The 24,110-nt window shown below is 37.3% G+C and overlaps 1 protein-coding gene across 3 annotated transcripts in view; it reads right to left on the minus strand.

Moving 5' to 3' along the window:
• Positions 1-14,625, minus strand: part of padi2 (peptidyl arginine deiminase, type II) — a 69,640-nt gene extending 55,015 nt beyond the window's left edge. For 2 of the 3 annotated variants that reach the window (XM_061885793.1, XM_061885784.1), the window contains exons 1-3: positions 14,393-14,625; positions 203-374; positions 47-116 (exon numbers count right to left, since the gene is read on the minus strand). In XM_061885793.1, coding sequence (XP_061741777.1) covers positions 47-116; positions 203-374; positions 14,393-14,538 — 388 coding nt within the window. In that variant the 5' untranslated portion in view covers positions 14,539-14,625. Of the gene's footprint in view, positions 1-46; positions 117-202; positions 375-9,636; positions 9,770-14,392 lie in introns of those variants that run through there. The other variant, XM_061885801.1, reaches the window with a different exon arrangement.
• Between the last annotated feature and the right edge of the window lie 9,485 nt (positions 14,626-24,110).

Below are 24,110 nucleotides of genomic sequence, written 5' to 3' on the forward strand. Positions count from 1 at the left end.
CATGTGTTTGTTCCCTCACATGTGTATTTGTTGTGTTCTCACATACCAAGTGCAGTCAACTGCAAGACGGAGGTCCCCAAAATGTCTTCATCTTGCCCGTAGTAACTGACCGACAGCTTGTCACACAATGCAATCGATGTTAAGTCACTTACGTCAAGCAGACTTTTACTTTGAAAAGCTGCAATGAGTGAACTCTCTCTACCTTGCTGTCGTCTTGGTGCTGGCTGGCGGCCGTCATGGAGATGAGCAGCGTGGACTTGTCCTCCAGGACCAGGGGGGAGCCGGGCGGGGTGTCCTGGGGAGGCGGCACCACGCTGTACTTGATGGTGGGCGTGCATTTCACCGAGAAGAACTTGGATTTGGGAGGTGCACACCTGCGAGATGAGGCCAGGTATGGGACGTTGAACTCGTGGTACAAAATATTCATGATAGTTTGAGCCGCATATCTCCACTAATTTTAGCTTGAACTTTAAAATTTTAGGTGCAACTCTTACCTCTTTTGAACAGCTTTAACATGTTTCAGCAGAAGGTTCCTAATGGTTAAAGTGCCTCACCACAAAAATAAACACATTTGTACCATGAAAGTTCCACTTAGGTACTTTGTTTTGGGTGATTTTGGCGGGCCCCGGTGGACCAAAACGGTAGTATTTCGCCAGAAGAAGACCACATTTTTTAGCGCATATAGTGTCACACTGACCATAGTATTGTCACAAACATTAGGTCTTTAATGGGCTTGTCCCGATACCAACGTTTTGGTACTGGTACTAAAATGTGTTGTAATACTTTTCGATACTTTTTAAATAAAGGGAACCACAAAAAATTGGTCGTAGCATTGTTTTTTTTTTCAAACAAATTTGCCTTTTTCCTGAAATTTTCATGAATTTCCGAAATACCCCTTCTCAATTCAAACTGTTTATACGTCAACATTTTTCAACCGTATATAAACATCCTCAAACCAACCCATTCATATCATCGAAGACAATTGTGCTAGTATCAATATTTTTCCCGTAATTCCCAAATTTCCAGGAATTTCTCATTCAAATGAATGAAAATTGCTCTAGTTTTCCGAGGCCTAAAATTTTGCATCTTTTTTTTTTTTTTTTTACCCAATTTCCACCTTTCAAACACACACTACTTTTCCGACATATCAAACACAAAACATGTTTTCCATTTACCAGGTCTGTACCCGTAAATTTTCAGGAGTTACGAAATTCTCATTTCAAACTGTTACTATGCCAACATTTTACAACCCATTATAACAATTCCAACACCAACCCATTCATATCGTCCAGGACAATTGTGCTAATATCAATATTTGCAAAAAGATCTTGGTTTTCCCGAAATTCCCAAATTTCCTGTAAATTCCCATTAACATAAAGGAATTTGTTATAGTTCTCCAGTGCCTAACATTTTGCATTGTTTTTTTTTACCCGATTCCCACCTTTCAAACACACATTACTTTTCCGACACATCAAACACAAAACATGTTTTCCCTTTCCCCAAATCACTGGTCTTCTCAAAATTTTCAGGAGTTCTAAAATTCTCAATTCAAACTGTAACTATGTCAACATTTTACAACGCATTATAACAATTCCAACACCAATTTAGGACAACTGTGCTAGAATCAATATTTGCAAAAAATTTGCGGTTTGACAGAAATTACCAAATTTCCAGGAAATCCCCATTCAAATGAATGGGAATTGTTCTTGTTCTCCAGTGCCCCAAATTTTGCATCGAATTTTGTTTTTTTTTACCCGATTCCCACCTTTCAAACACACACTACTTTTCCGACATATCAAACACAAAACATGTTTTCCATTCACCCGGTGTTTTCGATATTTTCAGGCGTTCCGAAATCCTCAATTGAAATTGTTACTATGGCAACATTTTCCAACCGATTATAAAAATTCCAACACCAACCCATTCATATCATCTAGGACAATATTTGGAAAAAAATTCTCAGTTTTCCTGAAATTCCCAAATTTCCAGGAAATTCCCATTCAAATAAATGGAAATTGTTATAGTGCTCCAGTGCCAAAAATGTTGCATTGTTTTTTTTACCCGATTCCAACCTTTGAAACACACATTACTTTTCCGACATAGTATGTACATAGTATGTACACAAAACATGTTTTTTTCCTTTCCCCAAATCACCGGTCTTCTCGAAATTTTCAGGAGTTCCGAATTCCTCAATTCAAACTGTTACTATGTCAACATTTTACAACCGATTATAGCAATTCCAACACCAACCCATTCATATCATCTAGGACAGTGGTTCTCAACCTTTTTTCAGTGATGTACCCCCTGTGAACATTTTTTTAATTCAAGTACCCCCTAATCGGAGCAAAGCATTTTTGGTTGTAAAAAAAGAGATAAAGAAGTAAAATACAGCACTCTGTCATCAGTTTGTGATTTATTAAATTTATTTATTTATTTATTTATTCATAACAAAATGTTTCTCATTTGTAGTAGTCTTTCTTGAACTATTTGGAAAAAAAGATATAAAAATAACTAAAAACGTGTTGAAAAATAAACAAGTGATTCAATTATAAATAAAGATTTCTACACATAGTAATCATCAACTTAAAGTGCCCTCTTTGGGGATTGTAATAGAGATCCATCTGGATTCATCAACTTAATTCTAAACATTTCTTCACAAAAAGAGAAATCTTTAACATTAATATTTATGGAAAATGTCCATAAAAAGTCTAGCTGTCAACACTGAATATTGGATTGTTGCATTTCTTTTCACAGTTTAGGAACGTACATTCATATTTTGTTGAAGTATTATTCAATAAATATATTTTTAACAGATTTTTGAATTGTTGCTACTTTTAGAATATTTTTTAAAAATCTCACGTATCCCTTGGCATACCGTCAAGTACCCCCAGGGGTACGCGTACCCCCATTTGAGAACCACTGATCTAGGACAATTGTATTTGCAAAAAATTCTCAGTTTACCCGAAATTCTCAAATTTCCTAGGATTGTTACTACGTCAACATTTTTCAACCAAATATAAAAATCCCAACACCAACGCATTCGTATAATCTAGGACAATTGTGCTAGTGTCAATATTTTTCCCAAAATTCCCAAATTTCCAGGAAATTCCCATTCAAAGGAATAGAAATTGTTATAGTTCTCCAGTGCCTAAAATGTTGCACCTTTTTTTTTACCCGATTCCCACCTTTCAAACATAGACTACGTTTCCGACATATCATACACAAAACATGTTTTCTCTTTCCCAAAATCACCAGTCTTCTCGAAATTTTCAGGAGTACTGAATTCCTCAATTCAAACTGTTACCACGTCAAAATTTTACAAGCGATCATAACAATTCCAACACCAACCCATTCTAAACATTTAAGTCTCACCTTAAAACTCATTTGTATACTCTAGCCTTTAAATAGACTCCCTTTTTAGACCAGTTGATCTGCCGTTTCTTTTCCTTTTCTTCTATGTCCCACTCTCCTTTGTGGAGGGAGTCCGGTCCGATCCGGTGGCCCTGTACTGCTCGCCTGTGTATCGGCTGGGGACATCTCTGCGCTGCTGATCCGCCTCCGCTTGGGATGGTTTCCTGCTGGCTCCGCTGTGAACGGGACTCTCGCTGCTGTGTTGGATCCGCTTTGGACTGGACTCTCGCGACTGTGTTGGATCCATTATGGATTGAACTTTCACAGTATAGACCCTCTCGACATCCATTGCTTTCCTCCTCTCCAAGGTTCTCATAGTCATCATTGTCACCGACGTCCCACTGGGTCATTATTGTCACCGATGTCCCACTGGGTGTGAGTTTTCCTTGCCCTTATGTGGGCCTACCGAGGATGTCGTAGTGGTTTGTGCAGCCCTTTGAGACACTAGTGATTTAGGGCTATATAAGTAAACATTGATTGATTGATTGATATAAACTAGGATAATCAATATTATCAATGAATGGACATTATCAATATTAAGTATCAATATTTCCAAATACTTCTCAATTTTCCCAAAATTCCCACATTTCCTGGAAATTCACATTCAAATGAGTGTGAATGTTATCTGTCTATCTGTGTTGGCCCTGCGATAAGGTGGCGACTTGTCCAGGGTGTACCCGCCTTCCGCCTGATTGTAGCTGAGATAGGCACCAGCGCCCCCCATGACCCCAAATGTAATAAGCGGTAGAAAAGGGATGGATGGATGGATGGACATTTTTATAGTTCTACAGTGCCCAAACGAGATTCCCACCTTTCAAACACACACAACTCTTCCTACATATCAAACACAAAACATGTTTTCCCTTTCCTCCAATTCACTGAATTTCCAGTAATTTTCTCCCCACATAGGAACTTTTTTTGTTCGGATTAAAAATGGTATTCTGCAAAACACACATATTTCCTTTCCCTGGAAGACAAGGCATGAAGAGACCATGTTAAAATAATTAACGTTTATGACTTCCTGTTGCATTTCATTGTCTCCTGCATTGCCAAAAAGTACAAAGGTTACATCAAAACCACAGAGATGAAAATAAAAAACTAACCAAACGAGCTCGACAAGAGTTTTTGTCCAAAGGCACATCTATTTAAACCATAAGTACACAGAAGTCATGGGAGCTTCTCAAACATATATATACATAATATTTACATGTATACACGGCAACCGGAAAGTATTTTTTTGCATTTTGTTATGCTACATCTTTATTCCAAAATGAATTCAATCTTTTTTTTTTGTCCTTTCCGATTCTTCATGATAATGAGCATGTCCACGTCAGACTTAAGATCTGGGGCCATATTTATCAAGCGTCTTAGAGTGCCATTTTACACTTAAATCCTGAGAATTTGCGAAACTTAGTCCTACTCTCAAACTTAAGAATAAAAGCTATTAATCAATTTTCTTAAGTCTAACCACCACTCCTACTCTCCACGATATTTAAAGGGGAACATTATCACCAGACCTATGTAAGCGTCAATATATTTTTAACCGATTTCGGAACTCTAAATGGGTGAAAATTGGCGAATTAAACGCCTTTCTATTATTCGCTCTTGGAGCGATCACGTCACAACGTGACGTCACATAGGTAGTCAATCCGCCATTTTCTCAAACACATTACAAAAACCAAGTCAAATCAGCTCTGTTATTTTCCGTTTTTTTGACTGTTTTCCGTACCTTGGAGACATGATGCCTCGTCGGTGTGTTGTCGGAGGGTGTAACAACACGATCAAGGACGGATTCAAGTTGATTTACGTGGAGTGTGCATGCTAATCGTTTGGTCTGCACATTTTACCAGCGATGCTACGACAGACATGGCACAGAGATGTATGGATATACTGCGACCCTCAAAGCAAATGCATTTCCAACGATAAAGTCAACAAAATCACAAAGGTGAGTTTTGTTGATGTTATTGACTTATGAGCAAATCAGACATATTTGGTCACGGCATGACTGCCAGCTAATCGATGCTAACATGCTATTTAGGCTAGCTGTATGTACATTTGTAGCTATATTTGCATCCAGTCTTTCCCTCCACCCAGATTTAATGCTAAACAAACACTTACCAATCAACGGATTTAAGTTGCTCCATTGTCAAAAGATGCGAAAGTCCCTCGTTTGGTCTGCTACGACAGACATGGCACAGAGATGTATGGATACCCTGCGACACTCAATCGTTGGTTAGAAGGCAATCGCCGAATAGCTTCAATAGCTCAATAGCTTCAGTTTCTTCTTCAATTTCGTTTTCGCTATCTGTCTCCATACTCCAACCATCCCTTTTTAATACATGCGTAATCTGTTGAATCGCTTAAACCGCTGAAATCCGAGTCTGAATCCGAGCTAATGTCGCTACATCTTGCTGTGTTATCCGCCATGTTGTTTGTACTGGCATCACTGAATGACGTCACAGGGAAATGGACGGGTGGATTTACAGATAGCGAAAATCAGGCACTTTAAAGCCTTTTTTCGGGATATTCCATGATGGGTAAAATTTTGAAAAAAACTTCGAAAAATAAAATAAGCCACTGGGAACTGATTTTTATTGGTTTTAACCCTTCTGAAATTGTCATAATGTTCCCCTTTAAGAGACCTTCAGAGGTGTCCTAAGTGGTTAGGAGTTGCCAGCGGGGGATGGTGCTGAGGCGAGAGAGACGTGCGCGAACATTCAGGGAGCGGAAGGATGTCCTGGCTTTGTTTGATGACGAGCAGCTGATTAAACAGTATCGTTTAGACAGAGTGGGTATTATTTTTGTCACAGATTTAATAAGGGGCGTCATCTCATAAGCAACATCACATAGCAGAGCTTTCACAGCAGAACTAAATGTAATCACAATGCTTCGATATTTCGCCACTGGGAAAATGCAACAGTGTAACGCTGATGATTTGGGGCCATCACAATCATCAGTAAGCAGAATTGTTATGGAAAATAATAATGGCCCTTACTGCTCCTCACCTAGTCATGAGTTTCATTGACTTTCCAACTACACCCCGGATAATTCAGCAGAAGCAAACTAAATAATGAATTGGAAAGAAAGGGAAACGTTTATTTTTGATTCATTGCCAATATTGTTTGTTTGTTTTGTATTATTTTGTAACTCCCATTGTCCACTTTTTTTTAAGGTATTTCTTTATTCTTAGACAAGGGATTCCTTTCGTGATTGGTCATTTCTATGGACACAGAAATGACTTCACGTAAAATTTTGTTTACGGCACATAGTAATGTCGTAATTGAGCTCTGAGTGTGACACTTAAGATTCAGTCCTACACTTCGCTGAAAGTGTCAGTAAGACACTTGGTAACTAACTTTTAAGTGCAGCTTTCAGCGAAGAATTTCTTTACTCATAAGTCAACTCTTAGCGGACTTCTTAGGAGTAATTCTAAGAAGCTTGATAAATACGGCCCCGGATTTTCAGCGACGTCTTGATGCAACACAATGGCATTGTGGAAAATTGGCATACTGTGAATATTCATCTTTACATTTGGCAATCCATTTAGCGCACACATTTAGATTCAAGATTTAGAGGTAGGTATAAGGTTTACATTTATGTTTTACATCTATATTTAATTTGAAGATTTGGATTAACATTTAGGTATAAATAAAATCTATAGGTTTAGATGTAAGATTTGGTGTTAACATTTAGATTTAACATTTAAGTTTTGATTTAACCCCGCCTACCACCCGTATGCAGCTGAGATAGGCTGCAGCACCCCCCGCAACTTTGAAAAGGCCAAGCGGTAAAAAATTTATTGATGGATTGCATTAAGCATTTACATTTAGATTGATGATTCAGATTTATATTTAAGATTCTGATGTAACATTTAGATGTTTATTTAACATTTAAATTTTAATGTAACACTTAGCACTCACATTTAGGGTTACGATGTAGAGGTGGATTAAAGATTCAGTTTGAAGAATTGGATTTATATTCAAGATTCAGATTTAACATGTAATGTAATTTTAACATTTACCATTTATGTAACATTTAGCACTCACATTTAGGTGTACGATGTCGGTTGAAGAATTGGATTTATGTTCAAGATTCAGATTTAACATGTAATGTAATTTTAACATTTACCATTTATGTAACATTTAGCACTCACATTTAGATTTACGATGTCGGTTGAAGATTTGGATTCATATTTAAGATTCAGATTTAACATTCAGATGTGGATTTCACATCTACATTTTAATGTAACATTTAGCATTCACGTTTGGATTTAAATTTAAAATTCTGATGTAAATTTTAGATGTTGATTTAACATTTAAATTTTAATGTAACATTTAGCACTCACATTTAGAGTAAAGATGTAGAGGTAGATTAAAGATTTAGATTGAAGATTTGGATTTATATTCAATATTCAGATTTAACATTTAGATGTATTTTTAACATTTAAATCTTAATGAAACATTTAGAACTCACATTTAGATTTACCATGTAGGTTGAAGATTTGGATTCATATTTAAGATTGAGATTTAACATTTAGATGTAGATTCAACATCTACATTTTAATGTAACATTTAACATTCACATTTAGATTTAAAATTTAGAAGTAGATTGAAAATGTATATTCATATTTAAGATTCTGATGTAACATTTACATGTTGATTTACCAATTACATTTTAATGTAACATTTAGCACTCACATTTAGAGTTACGATGTCGAGGTGGATTAAAGATTTAGATTGAAGATTTGGATTTATATTCAAGATTCAGATTTAACATTTAGATGTAAATTTAACATTTACATTTTAATGTAACCTTCAGCGCTCACATCTTGATTTAAGATGTAGAGGTAGATTTAAGATCTGAACTGAAGATTTGGATTTAACATTTAGACATTTTAATTTAACATTTAGATTCAGGTTTAAGATTGTGATGTAGTATTCAGACATTAGATTTAGAGTCAACATGTCTTTTCAGCTTAAAGGTGGTGAGGGTGATGTAAATGTGAGAAACAAAAAGAGTGTGAGTGGAGTTTTACATTGTGGCCCCCACACCTGTACTTCTCTATCACCTTTGTAGGGCAGTGTTTTCTTCCAGCTCTCCTATTGGTGCAGGCTGAAAAGTTCGAATTACAGCCCAGTAAAAAGTGATGTTTATCCACAGTCACAGAACCTGATCCAACTTGACGTGGTGCCTTCAAGGCCTCCTTTCCTTTGCACAAAAGTCCCCACGCCGCGTATCTACCCACTCGTTAGGCCCTTAAGCAGTAATTACACACTTTCAAGCCAAGGTTGCCGCTACACGCCCGTGACATGCTCGCAATGCACCACCCAGCATGGACATGCAGGCCTGCACGGGCAGACAGGTAGCGCACAGGAGTGGAAATGCATGGGCAGACAGGTAGTGCACGGGAGTGAACCTGCACGGTTGCTAATCCAGCCGGCTCGGATGTGCCGCGTTGGCGGATATTTGACACGACGCACAACAAAGCGTGTGTTTGTGCGGCAACAATCGCCCGCTTGTCCACTCTCGACAACACCATCAAAACATCGACACAATATTGACTCTGTGGGAACGTTAGGAGGAGCTAACGTTTGCTTTGTCAAGTTTTAGTCCGTTAAAGTACAAACAGGTGCTATGATCAACAAATACAATCGTTAATACCCATCCATCCATCCATTTCTACCGCTTATTCCCTTTTGGGGTCGCGGGGGGCGCTGGTGCCTATCTCAGCTACAATCAGGCGGAAGGCGGGGTACACCCTGGACAAGACGCCACCTCATCGCAGGGCCAACACAAATAGACAGACAACATTCACACTCACATTCACACACTAGGGACCATTTAGTGTTGCCAATCAACCTATCCCCAGTTGCATGTCTTTGGAGGTGGGAGGAAGCCGGAGTACCCGGAGGGAACCCACACATCACGGGGAGAACATGCAAACTCCACACAGAAAGATCCCGAGCCTGGATTTGAACCCAGGACTGCAGGCACTTCGTATTGTGAGGCAGACGCACTAACCTCTCTGCAACCGTGAAGCCCAGAATTGTTAATAAGTAACCATTATTAACTTTGTCAAGTGCAATAATTAACATATTGTTCAATAGAATTTAAAGTGAGCATTATTGTCTTTGTCATGGCTCTTTTCCTACTTTTCTTACACAGACTACTCACAACGTCGTCATGCACCAACTGAGATATGAGGGTAGATAATTGGTGGTCTACCTGTGGAGGGCCAGGTGAAGAGAGGATCCCAGCACACAGACCACTCTTGCCGTTTTACCGTAATCGATTCTGAGAGTCCGGGGGTCAGTCATGGTGGCTGCGGCTGCCGCGTCTGCTCTGCGGCAGACCTGAGCTCAACAAGTAACTAAAGAGGCTACTGGTGAAGATTAAAGCCCTGCTCTGTGATTGGTTGGTCTGGTGGACGCGACAACGTGTTATGTGACAGCCCTCCACCTCCAACCCCACCTGTCTCCCCGCCTGTCCCTGACCCACCATTCCCTTTGTCTTTTCAGTCACTCATTCATGGTATGACTCTGATACAACCACACTTCTGAAAAGTAATCCATTACACCATTGTGTAAATGGTAAATAAAAAGAGAATACAATGATTTGCAAATCATTTTTAACTTATATTCAATTGTATATACTGCAAAGACATGATATTTAATGTCCCAAAATTAAACTTGTTTTTTTTTTTTTGTGCAAATAATAATTAACTTAGAATTTAATGGCAGCAATGCATTGCAAAAAAGTTGTCACAGAGGTATTTTTTGCCACTGTGCCACATGGCCTTTCCTTTTAACAACACTCAGTAAAGGATTGGGAACTGAGGATACACATTTTTTAAGTGGAATTCTTTCCCGTTCTTGCTTGATGTACAGCTTAAGTTGTTCAACAGTCTCCCTTCTGCTATTTTAGGCTTCATATTGCACCACCCATTTTCAATGGGAGACAGGTCTGGACCAGTCGAGTACCCGCACTCTTTTACTACGAAGCCACGCTGTTGTAACGCGTGGCTTGGCATTGTCTTGCTGAAATATGCAGGGGCGTCCATGAAAAAGACGTTGCTTGGATGGCAACATATCAATCAATCAATCAAACATATGTCGATCCAAAACTTGCATGTACCTATTAGCATTAATTGTGCTTTCACAGATGTGTAAGTTACCCATGCCTTGGGCATTAATAAACCCCCATACCATCACAGATGCTGGCTTTTCAACTTGGTGCCTAGAAATATTGGATGGTTCTCTTCCTCTTTGTTCCCGAGGACACGACGTCCACAGTTTCCAAAAATAATTTCAACTGTGAACTCGTCAGACCACAGAACCATTTTCCACTTTGCATCAGTTCATCTTAGATGATTTTGGGCCCAGCGAAGCCGGCGGCAATTCTGGGTGTTGTTGATAAATGATTTTGGCTTTGCATTGTAAGAGTTTTAACTTGCACCTAAAGATGTAGTGAACAACTGTAGTTACTGACAGTGGTTTTCTGAAGTGTTCCTGAGCCCATGTGGTGATATCCTTTACACACTGATGTCGCTTTTTCATGCAGTACCGCCTGAGGGATCGTGCAGTGATTTCTCCAGATTCTCTGAACCTGTTGATGATATTACGGAGCGTAGATGGTAAAATCCCTAAATTCCTTGCAATAGCTGATTGAGAAATGTTTTTCTTGAACTGTTCGACAATTTGCTCACACATTTGTTAACAAAGTGGTGATTCCCGCCCCGTCCTTGTTTGTGAATGACTGAGCATTTCATGGAAGCTGCTTTTATACCCAATCATGGCACCCACCTGTTCCCAATTAGCCTGTTCACCTGTGGGATGTTCCAAATAAGTGTTTGATGAGCATTTTTCAACTTTCTCAGTCATGTTTGCCACTTGTGCCAGCTTTTTTGAAACATTTTGCAGGCATCAAATTCCAAATGAGCTAATATTACCAAAAAATAACAAAGTTTACCAGTTGGAACATTAAATATATTTTGTCTATTCAATTGAATATAAGTTGAAAATAATTTGCAAATCATTGTATTCAGTTTTTATTTACCATTTACATAACGTGACAACTTCACTTCTTTTGGGTTTTGTCGTTACCAAAAAAAGTAATTGAGTTACTCACAAAATTTGTCTTTAATAAATGTTTGTCAACAAACGGGGTATTGTTTGGATCATTTACTGTTTAATATTCTTTTCAACAGATTGTGATACCTCTGGTTAATAAAGAGATTAAATGTGCTTCCATGGCGGTCATATCTTCTTGTCAACAAACTGTCACGGTGCGGACTCGAACCCACTTTTCTCCAGCAGCTGAGTTTCCCAGTTGCTCCTCTGGCTGCGTGCCCAGACACGCCCCTGCTGCGCTGGGCGCAGCATGCCCACGCAGAGACAAAGCTGCAGACAATTGAAAATCAGCACAGCTGAACCTGACGAGAGGGAGCGGCATAAAAGCCAGCGGACCCAAGAGACCTTTGCAAGAACGTGGCCTATCTTTCACAGTAAGTAACGTCTAGCACCCTTCCCTCGTTCCTTGCTCACCTTCTTTGTGCTCTTCCTTGTTCTTGTGTTTGATGTCCCTTGTGTCTTCCACAGTGTCTTTCTTGTTGCCTGTGATCGTGCCTTACCTCACGACCTCCACCCGGATTTCTGCTTGCCTCCCCCGACCCTCGACCCCTGCTTGGACTCGGAAATTTGTTGCCTCTATCAACTGCTCGTCTCCCTGCTGACTACCTTTTTGTCTTGCCCCTTAGATTCGGTGAAAGATTCAACTTCAAAAAATTCACGTATGCTCTACTTTAAAAATTAGTTTAAAAAAATTCCCATATTTCTTAGATTTTCCAGTTTTTAGGGACTTTTTCCCCGTTCAAAATCAATCATCAATTTTTGAAACTTTCACAATTCCCACATTTTTAACCAGTTCAAACCATTCCACCTTCAACACATTCAATTCTTCCTGGAAATTCGAACAACCATTTTTCCACGTTCAACAAATTTCCAGAAGTTCCTGTTTTTTTCTAACCTTATTTCCAACCTTCTTCAGTGCGATGACTCGTTTTCACATTTTTCAACCCATTTCATCCATTCCACTGTCAAAACATTCCTCTTAGTCAGGACAAAAAAAACCAAGTTGGTTTTAAATCTTGAAAAATTCCTGGTTCCCACGAAATACCCCTATAATATTTACTACTTCAACGTTTCCTGGCCGATTCAAACAATTCCTATACCAATCAATTTAGCTGGTTCAGGACATTCAAGCTCCTAATTATTTTCAAGCAAAATCCCCCATTTCCAAAAATTCCCAAATTTCCAAGAAGTTCCCATTGAAATGAATGGGACAATTTTCCAAGTTGCACAATTCCCACATTTTTCAACCTATTCAAACCATTCCAACATCAACACATTCCACTCATCCTGGACATTCAAACTAACACTTTCCCAGGTTCCAGACCAAATTTCGGTTTTCCTGGAAATTTTAACTCTTCAACATTCAAACAATTCCAACATTCAAACTATTCTTACATTTATACTACATTCTGTCAGCATTTCAGTTCAACTTCAGCATTGGTGCATTCACACCTCATCTAGTTATTATTGTTATTAATATTATTCTTTTGTTTTTCTTTTTGCAGGGGTGGCCAAATTAGATGTTTTTCAAATTAAAGCATTTGGGGACCATTTTGATATTTAAAATTTTCTAAACCAGTGGTTCTCAAATGGGGGTACCTGGGGGTACTTGAAGGTGTGGCAAGGGGTACGTGAGATTTTTTAAAAATATTCTAAAAATAGCAACAATTCAAAAATCCTTTATAAATATATTTATTGAATAAGACTTCAACAAAATATGAATGTAAGTTCATAAACTGCATAAAGAATATTCAGTGTTGACAGCTAGATTTTTTGTGGACATGTTCCATAAATACTGATGTTAAAGATTTCTTTTTTTGTGAAGAAATGTTTAGAATTAAGTTGATGAATCCAGATGGAGCTCTATTACAATCCCCAAAGAGGGCACTTTAAGTTGATGATTACTTCTATGTGTAAAAATCTTTATTTATAATTGAATCACTTGTTTATTTTCAACAATTTTTTTGTTATTTTTATATGTTTTTTTCCAAATAGTTCAAGACAGACCACTACAAATGAGCAATATTTTGCACTGTTACACAATTTAATAAATCAGAAACTGATGACATAGTGCTGTATTTTACTTCTTTATCTCTTTTTTTCCAACCAAAAATGCTTTTCTCTAAATAGGGGGTACTTGAATTTAAAAAATGTTCACAGGGGGCACATCACTGAAAAAAGGTTGAGAACCAATGTTTTAAACCAGTGGTCCCCAACCACCGGGCCGCGGCCCGATTGGTACCGGGCCGCATAAGAATTTTTTATTTAAAAAAATATATATATTTATTTATTTATTTTTTTTTTTTTTTATTAAATCAACATAAAAAACACGATATACACTTACAAATAGTGCACCAACCTTAAAAAAACTCCCTTTTTCATGACAAAAACGTCCTTTTTTCATGACAAAGAAGAAAAAAAAGAAAAAAAAAGGACACCCCCCGCCACCCCCACCCCCCCCACCGAACTGGGAGAAAAATAATGCACGATGCAATTATATATATATATATATATATATATATATATATATATACATATATATATATATATATATATATATATACATATATATATATATGTATGTATGTGTGTATATATATATATATATATGCACATATATATATATATATATATATATAAATATATATATATATATATATGTATGTATGTGTATATATATATATATATGCATATGTATATATATATTATATATATATATATATACTGTATATACAGTTTCGCCATTTAGTTATATTTTTTTCACTTGAGAAACTTCTTTATTACTTTGGCTCCAGACTTGTTCGGTTTGCTTCATATTGTCTGTCATCCAGCGAGTGATACAAACATCTTACCTGCCCAGGTTGGCCTTCAAAGTGGTGCCCTCCACATAGAGGATCTTCTGAGCACTCTCAGTGTCCATACGAATGGTGCGTTGGTATTCTGGCCAGTCATTTGTCTTCCTGTGGAAATGATATCCCGGAGAGGTTTGCTCAGACATGACTGTTGTTTAGTTGACGACTCGTTGTGTAAAAAGAGTGTTGTTCCACAGGTTGTATTTCCAGGTTGTAATTTGAGACTAGGTGGAGCAGCCGGAATGGCCACGAGGCACACTGTTTGGCAGGGAAGCATGCTGGTTCTAATAACAATATGAGTCATGCAGGTGAGATGATGCATGGCAGAGGATGACAGAATAAATTGCTTTTTATGATTTTTAGAACCATGCACCAGCCCTGCTGGAGCTCACGGTTGCAGTCACCATTTTTGCTCGCCAATTAGCATGCATTGTCTGATTTTCCATGGTATGCTGCAAACTACAGTCGTCCCTCGTTTATCGCTGTTAATTGGTTCCAAACATGCCCCGCGATGAATGAATTTAGCAAAGTAGTGATGTGTATTTCTGGTCTTGTCATCCTCGCCTGGACCGAAGGGTGACACGGCAGTGCGGCTAGAACAAAAGAGACTCAACCAAAAGTTGCTTTATTACATGCGAGTGTCATTATACAGGACTGCAGTTCCTGGAGGAGGTCAAAAATGAAGGATTCCCAACTTGGAGAAGCCAAACCATCAGTTTTTTTATCCCTACCTCCTGTGTGTGTGTGTGTGTGTGTGTGTGTCTGTGTGTGTGTGTGTGTGTGTGTGTGTGTGTGTGTGTGTGTGTGTGTGTGTGTGTGTGTGTGTGTGTGTGTGTGTGTGGGGGCTAAGTAAGGAGAGCGAATCCCAGCCATTAAGGGGATGTTTGTGTGTAAGTGATTGAAAAGAAAACAGATGCCTGTCTAATCTTAGATGCTGCCATTTGGCTAAAACATGTAGTCTCTTCTCACGGATTCTATTGCCTTTTCTTCCGCAAGAACTAGTCCAATCCACACAAAATGTGTGCGTATATATATATATGTATATATATATATATATATATATATATATATATATATATATACATATATATGTATGTGTGTATGTATGTATATGTATATATGTGTATGTACATGTATATATCGATATATGTGTATGTATATATGTATAAATGTATGTATATATTTCTGTATGTAGATATGTATATATATATATATATATATATATATATATATATATGTATGTATGTGTATATTAAAGTTGAGTTAAAGTACCACTGATTGTCACACACACATGAATGAATATACATGTGTATATATTCATATATGTATATATATATATATATATATATATATATATATGTATGCATATATGTACGTGTGTGTGTGTGTGTGTGTGTGTGTGTGTGTGTGTGTGTGTGTGTGTGTGTGTGTGCGTGTGTGTGTGTGTGTGTAGCTTTGAAGTGTCAAATTACTTTTACCGTAAAGCTTTTAGTGTAGCTTGCTACAATACCTTGGGGATAGCTTCCCCCTGGAGCTTAGCTACATTTAATCGAGAGTAACTTGTAGTTTAGCTTAGCTTACTATATGTTCTAAGTAGTTTGTAACATTTAGGTAATATGCTCATTTTAAGCACACGGGCAGTGCATTAATTTTTCAGAGACATCACAAAGTTCACGTTTCCCATCAACAACAACAAGACCATTAATCATGGCAGACTTTATGAGAGACAACAAACAAAACTTTGGGGACAAATTATGATCCAGAAACTGACTATAAGAAGGTTGATCTCCAAGTTTTACAATGTTTGTGCCAGACAAATCCAGCTAAATGCTAAACAAAAAATACATAAAAAAACAATAATAAAATAATGACTTACTGCACAATGTCTGGTCTCACTGTGATGCCCACTAATGTGATGTTTGTATCTTCCCTTTCAGATTAAGAATTAATCATAATCCTCGCAAAGAGTTTAAGAAAAGGGGCCGTAAACTAGCATCTTTTTGTGTCTTCGGGTCTAAGTTGGATGTCAAAGTTGACCAAATTTTAGGTTTATGTTCTCAACCTTTTGCTATCCAGGTGAGAGGCATGAGTTATAATCTAGTTTTAACTTTCACCAACTCAGAGGCGATGCAGGAGCTCAATATGTCAATATAGCAGCTTGAGCTAGTTAGCGCTCTGTGATTAAGGTACCGCTAAAAATAGATTGTCTGTGTTAGTGTCAGAATAATCGTATCTAAGTTATCACAAAACTTTGTGTTCCCATGAGTTCCCGGCGAGAAGACAAAAGCTGTCTTTGATCCTACTAAGAAGAAGGCTTGTAAATATCCACTATGTAGGATGGGAAGCAACATGAAGGTGTTCTGTTTCGTTGATGTATTGTAATCCCAAAAAAAAGATTTTGTCTTGACCCGAGGACTACAAAGCTGAGAGGAAGCAGACCAGACCCCCCTCCAGGCACCGTTTCTTTGAACATTTTTATGAGCTTTTCCTCGAACTGTTTGTAATCAAAGGCGAAGGATGTTTACAAACCTCGTACCTTAGAAACAGCTGTTGCCATGTAATCAGGGAAAGTCCACATAACAGAGTTCGTCAGTGCGTGGTGAGACCGTACAAAGTAGGGGTGTGGAAAAAAATTGATTCGAATACAAATCGAATCGAATACGTTGTGCGATTCAGAATCGATTGTCATTTGTAAAAAAAAAAATTTTTTTTTTTATTTATTTTTTTTTTTAATCAATCCAACAAACCACTACACAGCAATACCATGACAAACTAATCCAATTCCAAATCCAAACCTGACCCAGCAACACTCAGAACTGCAAAAAACAGAGCAATTGAGAGGAGACACAAACACGACACAAAACAAACCAAAAGTAGTGAAACAAATATTAATATTATCAACAACAGTATCAATATTAGTTGTAATTTCAGCATAGCAGTGATTAAGAATCCCTCATTTACATTATCATGAGACATTTTTGAAAAATAACAAAAAAGAACAATAGTGTCACAGTGGCTTATACTTGCATCGCATCTCATAAGCTTGACAACACACTGTGTCCAATATTTTCACAAAAATAAAATAAGTCATATTTTTGGTTCGTTTAATAGTTAAAACAAATTTACATTATTGCAATCAGTTGATAAAACATTGTTCTTTACAATTATAAAAGCTTTTTTTTTTTAAAAAACTACTACTCTGCTAGCATGTCAGCAGACGGGGGTAGATCCTGCTGAAATCTTATGTATTGAATGAATACAGAATCGTTTTGAATCAGAAAAATATTGTTTTTGAATCGAGAATCGCGTTGAATCGAAAAAATCGATTTATTATCGATTCATGACCGCAAGAATCGATATTGAATCGAATCGTGGGACACCGAAAGATTTGCAGCCCTTGTAAAAAGTGTACAGTTCAGACGTCTCTCCTCAATTGAGCCAAATTTAATTATGTCTCTGTTTAATTCATGTTTCTTGTCTTGTTTAATAGATGTCATCAGTTTTTGAACCTCACAGTTAGCACATATAATAACAATATTGGTCATACTTGGTAAAATTCAGGTCGTGACATGTGAATGGAGTATTTTTGGCAGTTGTTGGATGTTTATTCATAGGAGATTATGTGCGGAATACAGTACTTTGTTAGTTGCATTGTTGGCCACATCATACTTTCCGTATATGACAAATTATAATGCATTCAAAACAAGAAGCACATATGTGTTCTTGTCTTACAAAAGGACTGTGAATGATTCCAAATTCCAAAAAAGTGCAGCTCCTCTTTAAGGAATGATGGAGCCCTTACTGTACTAATATCATTCAGTGGCTTTCATCACGCTGTACAGTTTAGTATAAACTGGTAGTAATTCTGTAATGAAGAATCACAATCTTTCATAAATATATTTACAGCATCAAAACAAATGTGTACATATCAGAAAATAGGATGAGAGAGATCAAATGAAACAATGTAAACAATACAATGGCGCAACCGAGTGGCGAGAAGAGAAACCACATAAAGTGACAGAATTGGACTCAATAATTATTGGCCTGCTGCTCATCTTATTATTTCTTAGACTTATTATGGCCCTGCTGCATAGCCAGCGCCCATTCACCGTTTACTCTAGAGTCATCTAACTTGGTATGTAACAGCTGTTTGTCACTATCCGCTACGCAAATCGTTTATTGTTTTGCCGTTTATATGTTTTGATCATGTTTAGTTTTAGACTTGGCCGATTCCTGTGTTTGTGCGCTTCCTGATGTAGCTCGTTGCCATGGTTTCTTATTTTGTCCCAGCTGCTATTCCTTTGTCGCACACCTGATGGCAATTATTATTTGAATATATTAGCCTGCGTTATTCCTTAGTTCGGCCTCGGCTCATTGTTTGCTAAATGCTATAGTCACGTAAGTTCCCATGTTTTAGAGATTCCTTTGTACTAATTTCCGCCTTAGCTTCGCGTGCGCTCGGCACGTTTTTTGTTTGTTCTTTTGTCTCCTGCTAAGTTTTAGCTTTAGCTTCCCGTGCGTAGGCACACGCTTTATTTTTCCATTTTGTGTCAGTGTTCTTTTGTTTTATTATATTAAAAACAATTCTTACCTGCAATCCTGCTGACTGGTCGTGTGTGCATCCACGAAGAGGCAACTCCGCGCAGCAAGTGCGCCGCAACGCGTGACACTGTTAACTTTTAGTGTGCTAACGTTAGAATGCTAGGACGCTAACATCAAATTGCTAACTTTTTTTCATTTCTAATTTTACTCTTTTTGCTCTAATTCCACAGCCTTACACCTTACAGTCACATAACTTCGTATTTAAAACATGCTAACTGCATGCATGTTTACGTTAGCATTAAAGTTCTGGCTTTTTGAGCTATCTTTGCAACCCTTTACCTTAGAGTCATATAACTTGGTAGGTGACACCTGTTAACTGCTGTCATGCTCATTATAGCATGCTAACATTAAAGTTAGGGGTGTGGGAAAAAATCAATTCGAATTTGAATCGCGATTCTCACGTTGTGCGATTCAGAATCGATTCTCGTTTTTAAAAAATCGATTTTTTTTTTTTAATCAATCCAACAAACCACTACACAGCAATACCATGACAAACTAATCCAATTCCAAATCCAAACCTGACCCAGCAACACTCAGAACTGCAAAAAACAGAGCAATTGAGAGGAGACACAAACACGACACAAAACAAACCAAAAGTAGTGAAACAAATATTAATATTATCAACAACAGTATCAATATTAGTTGTAATTTCAGCATAGCAGTGATTAAGAATCCCTCATTTACATTATCATGAGACATTTTTGAAAAATAACAAAAAAGAACAATAGTGTCACAGTGGCTTATACTTGCATCGCATCTCATAAGCTTGACAACACACTGTGTCCAATATTTTCACAAAAATAAAATAAGTCATATTTTTGGTTCGTTTAATAGTTAAAACAAATTTACATTATTGCAATCAGTTGATAAAACATTGTTCTTTACAATTATAAAAGCTTTTTTTTTTAAAAAAACTACTACTCTGCTAGCATGTCAGCAGACGGGGGTAGATCCTGCTGAAATCTTATGTATTGAATGAATACAGAATCGTTTTGAATCAGAAAAATATTGTTTTTGAATCGAGAATCGCGTTGAATCGAAAAAATCGATTTATTATCGATTCATGACCGCAAGAATCGATATTGAATCGAATCGTGGGACACCGAAAGATTTGCAGCCCTTGTAAAAAGTGTACAGTTCAGACGTCTCTCCTCAATTGAGCCAAATTTAATTATGTCTCTGTTTAATTCATGTTTCTTGTCTTGTTTAATAGATGTCATCAGTTTTTGAACCTCACAGTTAGCACATATAATAACAATATTGGTCATACTTGGTAAAATTCAGGTCGTGACATGTGAATGGAGTATTTTTGGCAGTTGTTGGATGTTTATTCATAGGAGATTATGTGCGGAATACAGTACTTTGTTAGTTGCATTGTTGGCCACATCATACTTTCCGTATATGACAAATTATAATGCATTCAAAACAAGAAGCACATATGTGTTCTTGTCTTACAAAAGGACTGTGAATGATTCCAAATTCCAAAAAAGTGCAGCTCCTCTTTAAGGAATGATGGAGCCCTTACTGTACTAATATCATTCAGTGGCTTTCATCACGCTGTACAGTTTAGTATAAACTGGTAGTAATTCTGTAATGAAGAATCACAATCTTTCATAAATATATTTACAGCATCAAAACAAATGTGTACATATCAGAAAATAGGATGAGAGAGATCAAATGAAACAATGTAAACAATACAATGGCGCAACCGAGTGGCGAGAAGAGAAACCACATAAAGTGACAGAATTGGACTCAATAATTATTGGCCTGCTGCTCATCTTATTATTTCTTAGACTTATTATGGCCCTGCTGCATAGCCAGCGCCCATTCACCGTTTACTCTAGAGTCATCTAACTTGGTATGTAACAGCTGTTTGTCACTATCCGCTACGCAAATCGTTTATTGTTTTGCCGTTTATATGTTTTGATCATGTTTAGTTTTAGACTTGGCCGATTCCTGTGTTTGTGCGCTTCCTGATGTAGCTCGTTGCCATGGTTTCTTATTTTGTCCCAGCTGCTATTCCTTTGTCGCACACCTGATGGCAATTATTATTTGAATATATTAGCCTGCGTTATTCCTTAGTTCGGCCTCGGCTCATTGTTTGCTAAATGCTATAGTCACGTAAGTTCCCATGTTTTAGAGATTCCTTTGTACTAATTTCCGCCTTAGCTTCGCGTGCGCTCGGCACGTTTTTTGTTTGTTCTTTTGTCTCCTGCTAAGTTTTAGCTTTAGCTTCCCGTGCGTAGGCACACGCTTTATTTTTCCATTTTGTGTCAGTGTTCTTTTGTTTTATTATATTAAAAACAATTCTTACCTGCAATCCTGCTGACTGGTCGTGTGTGCATCCACGAAGAGGCAACTCCGCGCAGCAAGTGCGCCGCAACGCGTGACACTGTTAACTTTTAGTGTGCTAACGTTAGAATGCTAGGACGCTAACATCAAATTGCTAACTTTTTTTCATTTCTAATTTTACTCTTTTTGCTCTAATTCCACAGCCTTACACCTTACAGTCACATAACTTCGTATTTAAAACATGCTAACTGCATGCATGTTTACGTTAGCATTAAAGTTCTGGCTTTTTGAGCTATCTTTGCAACCCTTTACCTTAGAGTCATATAACTTGGTAGGTGACACCTGTTAACTGCTGTCATGCTCATTATAGCATGCTAACATTAAAGTTAGGGGTGTGGGAAAAAATCAATTCGAATTTGAATCGCGATTCTCACGTTGTGCGATTCAGAATCGATTCTCGTTTTTAAAAAATCGATTTTTTTTTTTTAATCAATCCAACAAAACATTACACAGCAATACCATAACAATGCAATCCAATTCCAAAACCAAACCTGACCCAGCAACACTCAGAACTGCAATAAACAGAGCAATTGAGAGAAGACACAAACACGACACAGAACAAACCAAAAGTAGTGAAACAAAAATGAATATTATCAACAACAGTATCAATATTAGTTATAATTTCAACATAGCAGTGATTAAAAATCCCTCACTGACATTATCATTAGACATTTATAAAAAAAAAAAAAAAGAACAATAGTGTCACAGTGGCTTACACTTGCATCACATCTTATAAGCTTGACAACACAATGTGTCCAATATTTTCACAAACATAAAATAAGTCATATTTTTGGTTTGTTTAATAGTTAAAACAAATTTACATTATTGCAATCAGTTGATAAAACATTGTCCTTTACAATTATAAAGCTTTTTTTTTTTTAAACTCTGCTAGCATGTCAGCAGACTGGGGTAGATCCTGCTGAATTCCGATGTATTGAATGAATACAGAATCGTTTTGAATCAGAAAATATCATTTTTGAATCGGGAATCGCGTTGAATCAAAAAAATCGATTTATAATCGAATCGCAACCCCAACAATCGATATTGAATCGAATCGTGGGACACCCAAAGATTTGCAGCTTTAATTAAAGTGCCAACTTTTTTAGCTAGATGTACTTTTTTTTCACTAATTCCCCAGCCATACACCTTAGAGCAGTGGTTCTCAACCTTTTTTCAGTGATGTACCCCTGTGAACATTTTTTTAATTGAAGTACCCGCCTAATCAGAGCAAAGCAATTTTGGTTGAAAAAAGAGATAAAGAAGTAATATACAGCACTATGTCATCAGTTTCTGATTTATTAAATTGAATAACATTGCAAAATATTGCTAATTTGTTGTGATCTTTCTTGAACTATTTGGAAAAAAAGATTAAAAAAAACAACGAAAAAACTTGTTGAAAAATAAATAAGTGATTCAATTATAAAAAAAGATTTCTACACATAGAATTAATCATCAACTTAAAGTGCCCTCTTTGGGGATTGTAATAGAGATCCATCTGGATTCATCAACTTAATTCTAAACATTTCTTCACAAAAAATACATTTTTAACATCAATCTTTATGGAACATGTCCACAAACAATCTAGCTATCAACACTGAATATTGCATTGTGGCATTTCTTTTAACAGTTTGTGAACTTACATTCATATTTTGTTTAAGTATTATTCAATGAACATATTTATAATTTTTTTTTAAATTGTTGCTATTTTTTGGAATATTTTTTAAAAATCGCACGTACCCCTTGGTATACCGTCAAGTACCCCCAGGGGTATGCGTACCCCCATTTGAGAACCACGGCCTTGGAGTCATATGACTTGGTATGTGACACGAGGTAACAATTATCCATCCATCCATCCATCCATCCATCCATTTTCTACAGCTTATTCCCTCTGGGGCCGCGGGGGGCGCTGGTGTCTATCTCAGCTGCAATCGGGCGGAAGGCAGCGTACACCCCTGGACAAGTCCCCAACTCATCGCAGGGTAACAAATATTTAAAGTTAAAGTACCAATTATTGTCACACACACATGAGGTGTGGCAAAATTATTTTCTACATTTGACCCATCACCCTTGATCACCTCCTGGGAGGTGAGGGCTGCAGTGAGTAGCAGCGGTGGCCGCGCCCAGGAACCATTTTCGGTGATTTAACCCCCAATTCCAACCCTTAATGCCGAGTGCCAAACAGGTAGGTAATGGGTCCCATTTTTTGTATAGTTTGGTATGACTCGGCCGGGTTTGAACTCACAACCTACCAATCTCAGGGCGGACACTCTAACCACTAGGCCACTGAGTAGTATGCATGTTTACGTTATGCATTTAAGTGATAGCTTTTTGAGCTATCTTTGCAACCGTTTACTTTAGAGTCATATCACTCATTAACTGCTAGCATGCTCATTTTTGCATGCTAACATTATAGTGCTAACTTTTTTAGCTAATTGTACAGTTATTTTTCCTCTAATTCCCCAGCCATACACCTTAGAGTCATATTAGTTAGTATGTGATACAAGGTAACTATTATTGTGCTAAAGTTAGCTTGCTAGCATGCTAACATTAGCATGCAAACTTTTTGAGCTAGTTTTGCAACCGTTTAGCCCAGAGTCATATAACTTGGTATGTGACACTTGTTACCTGTTAGCATGTAAACGATAGCATGCTGGCAGGCTTGTTAACTTTTTCATTTAATTTAATACTCTTTTTTGTATTTCCGCAGCTATACACCTTTGAGTGATATAACGTGGTATATGAAACATGCTGACTGTTATCATAC

This window comes from Nerophis ophidion, linkage group LG02 (genome assembly GCF_033978795.1).
Source record: "Nerophis ophidion isolate RoL-2023_Sa linkage group LG02, RoL_Noph_v1.0, whole genome shotgun sequence".
NCBI classification, from domain to species: Eukaryota; Metazoa; Chordata; class Actinopteri; order Syngnathiformes; family Syngnathidae; genus Nerophis; species Nerophis ophidion.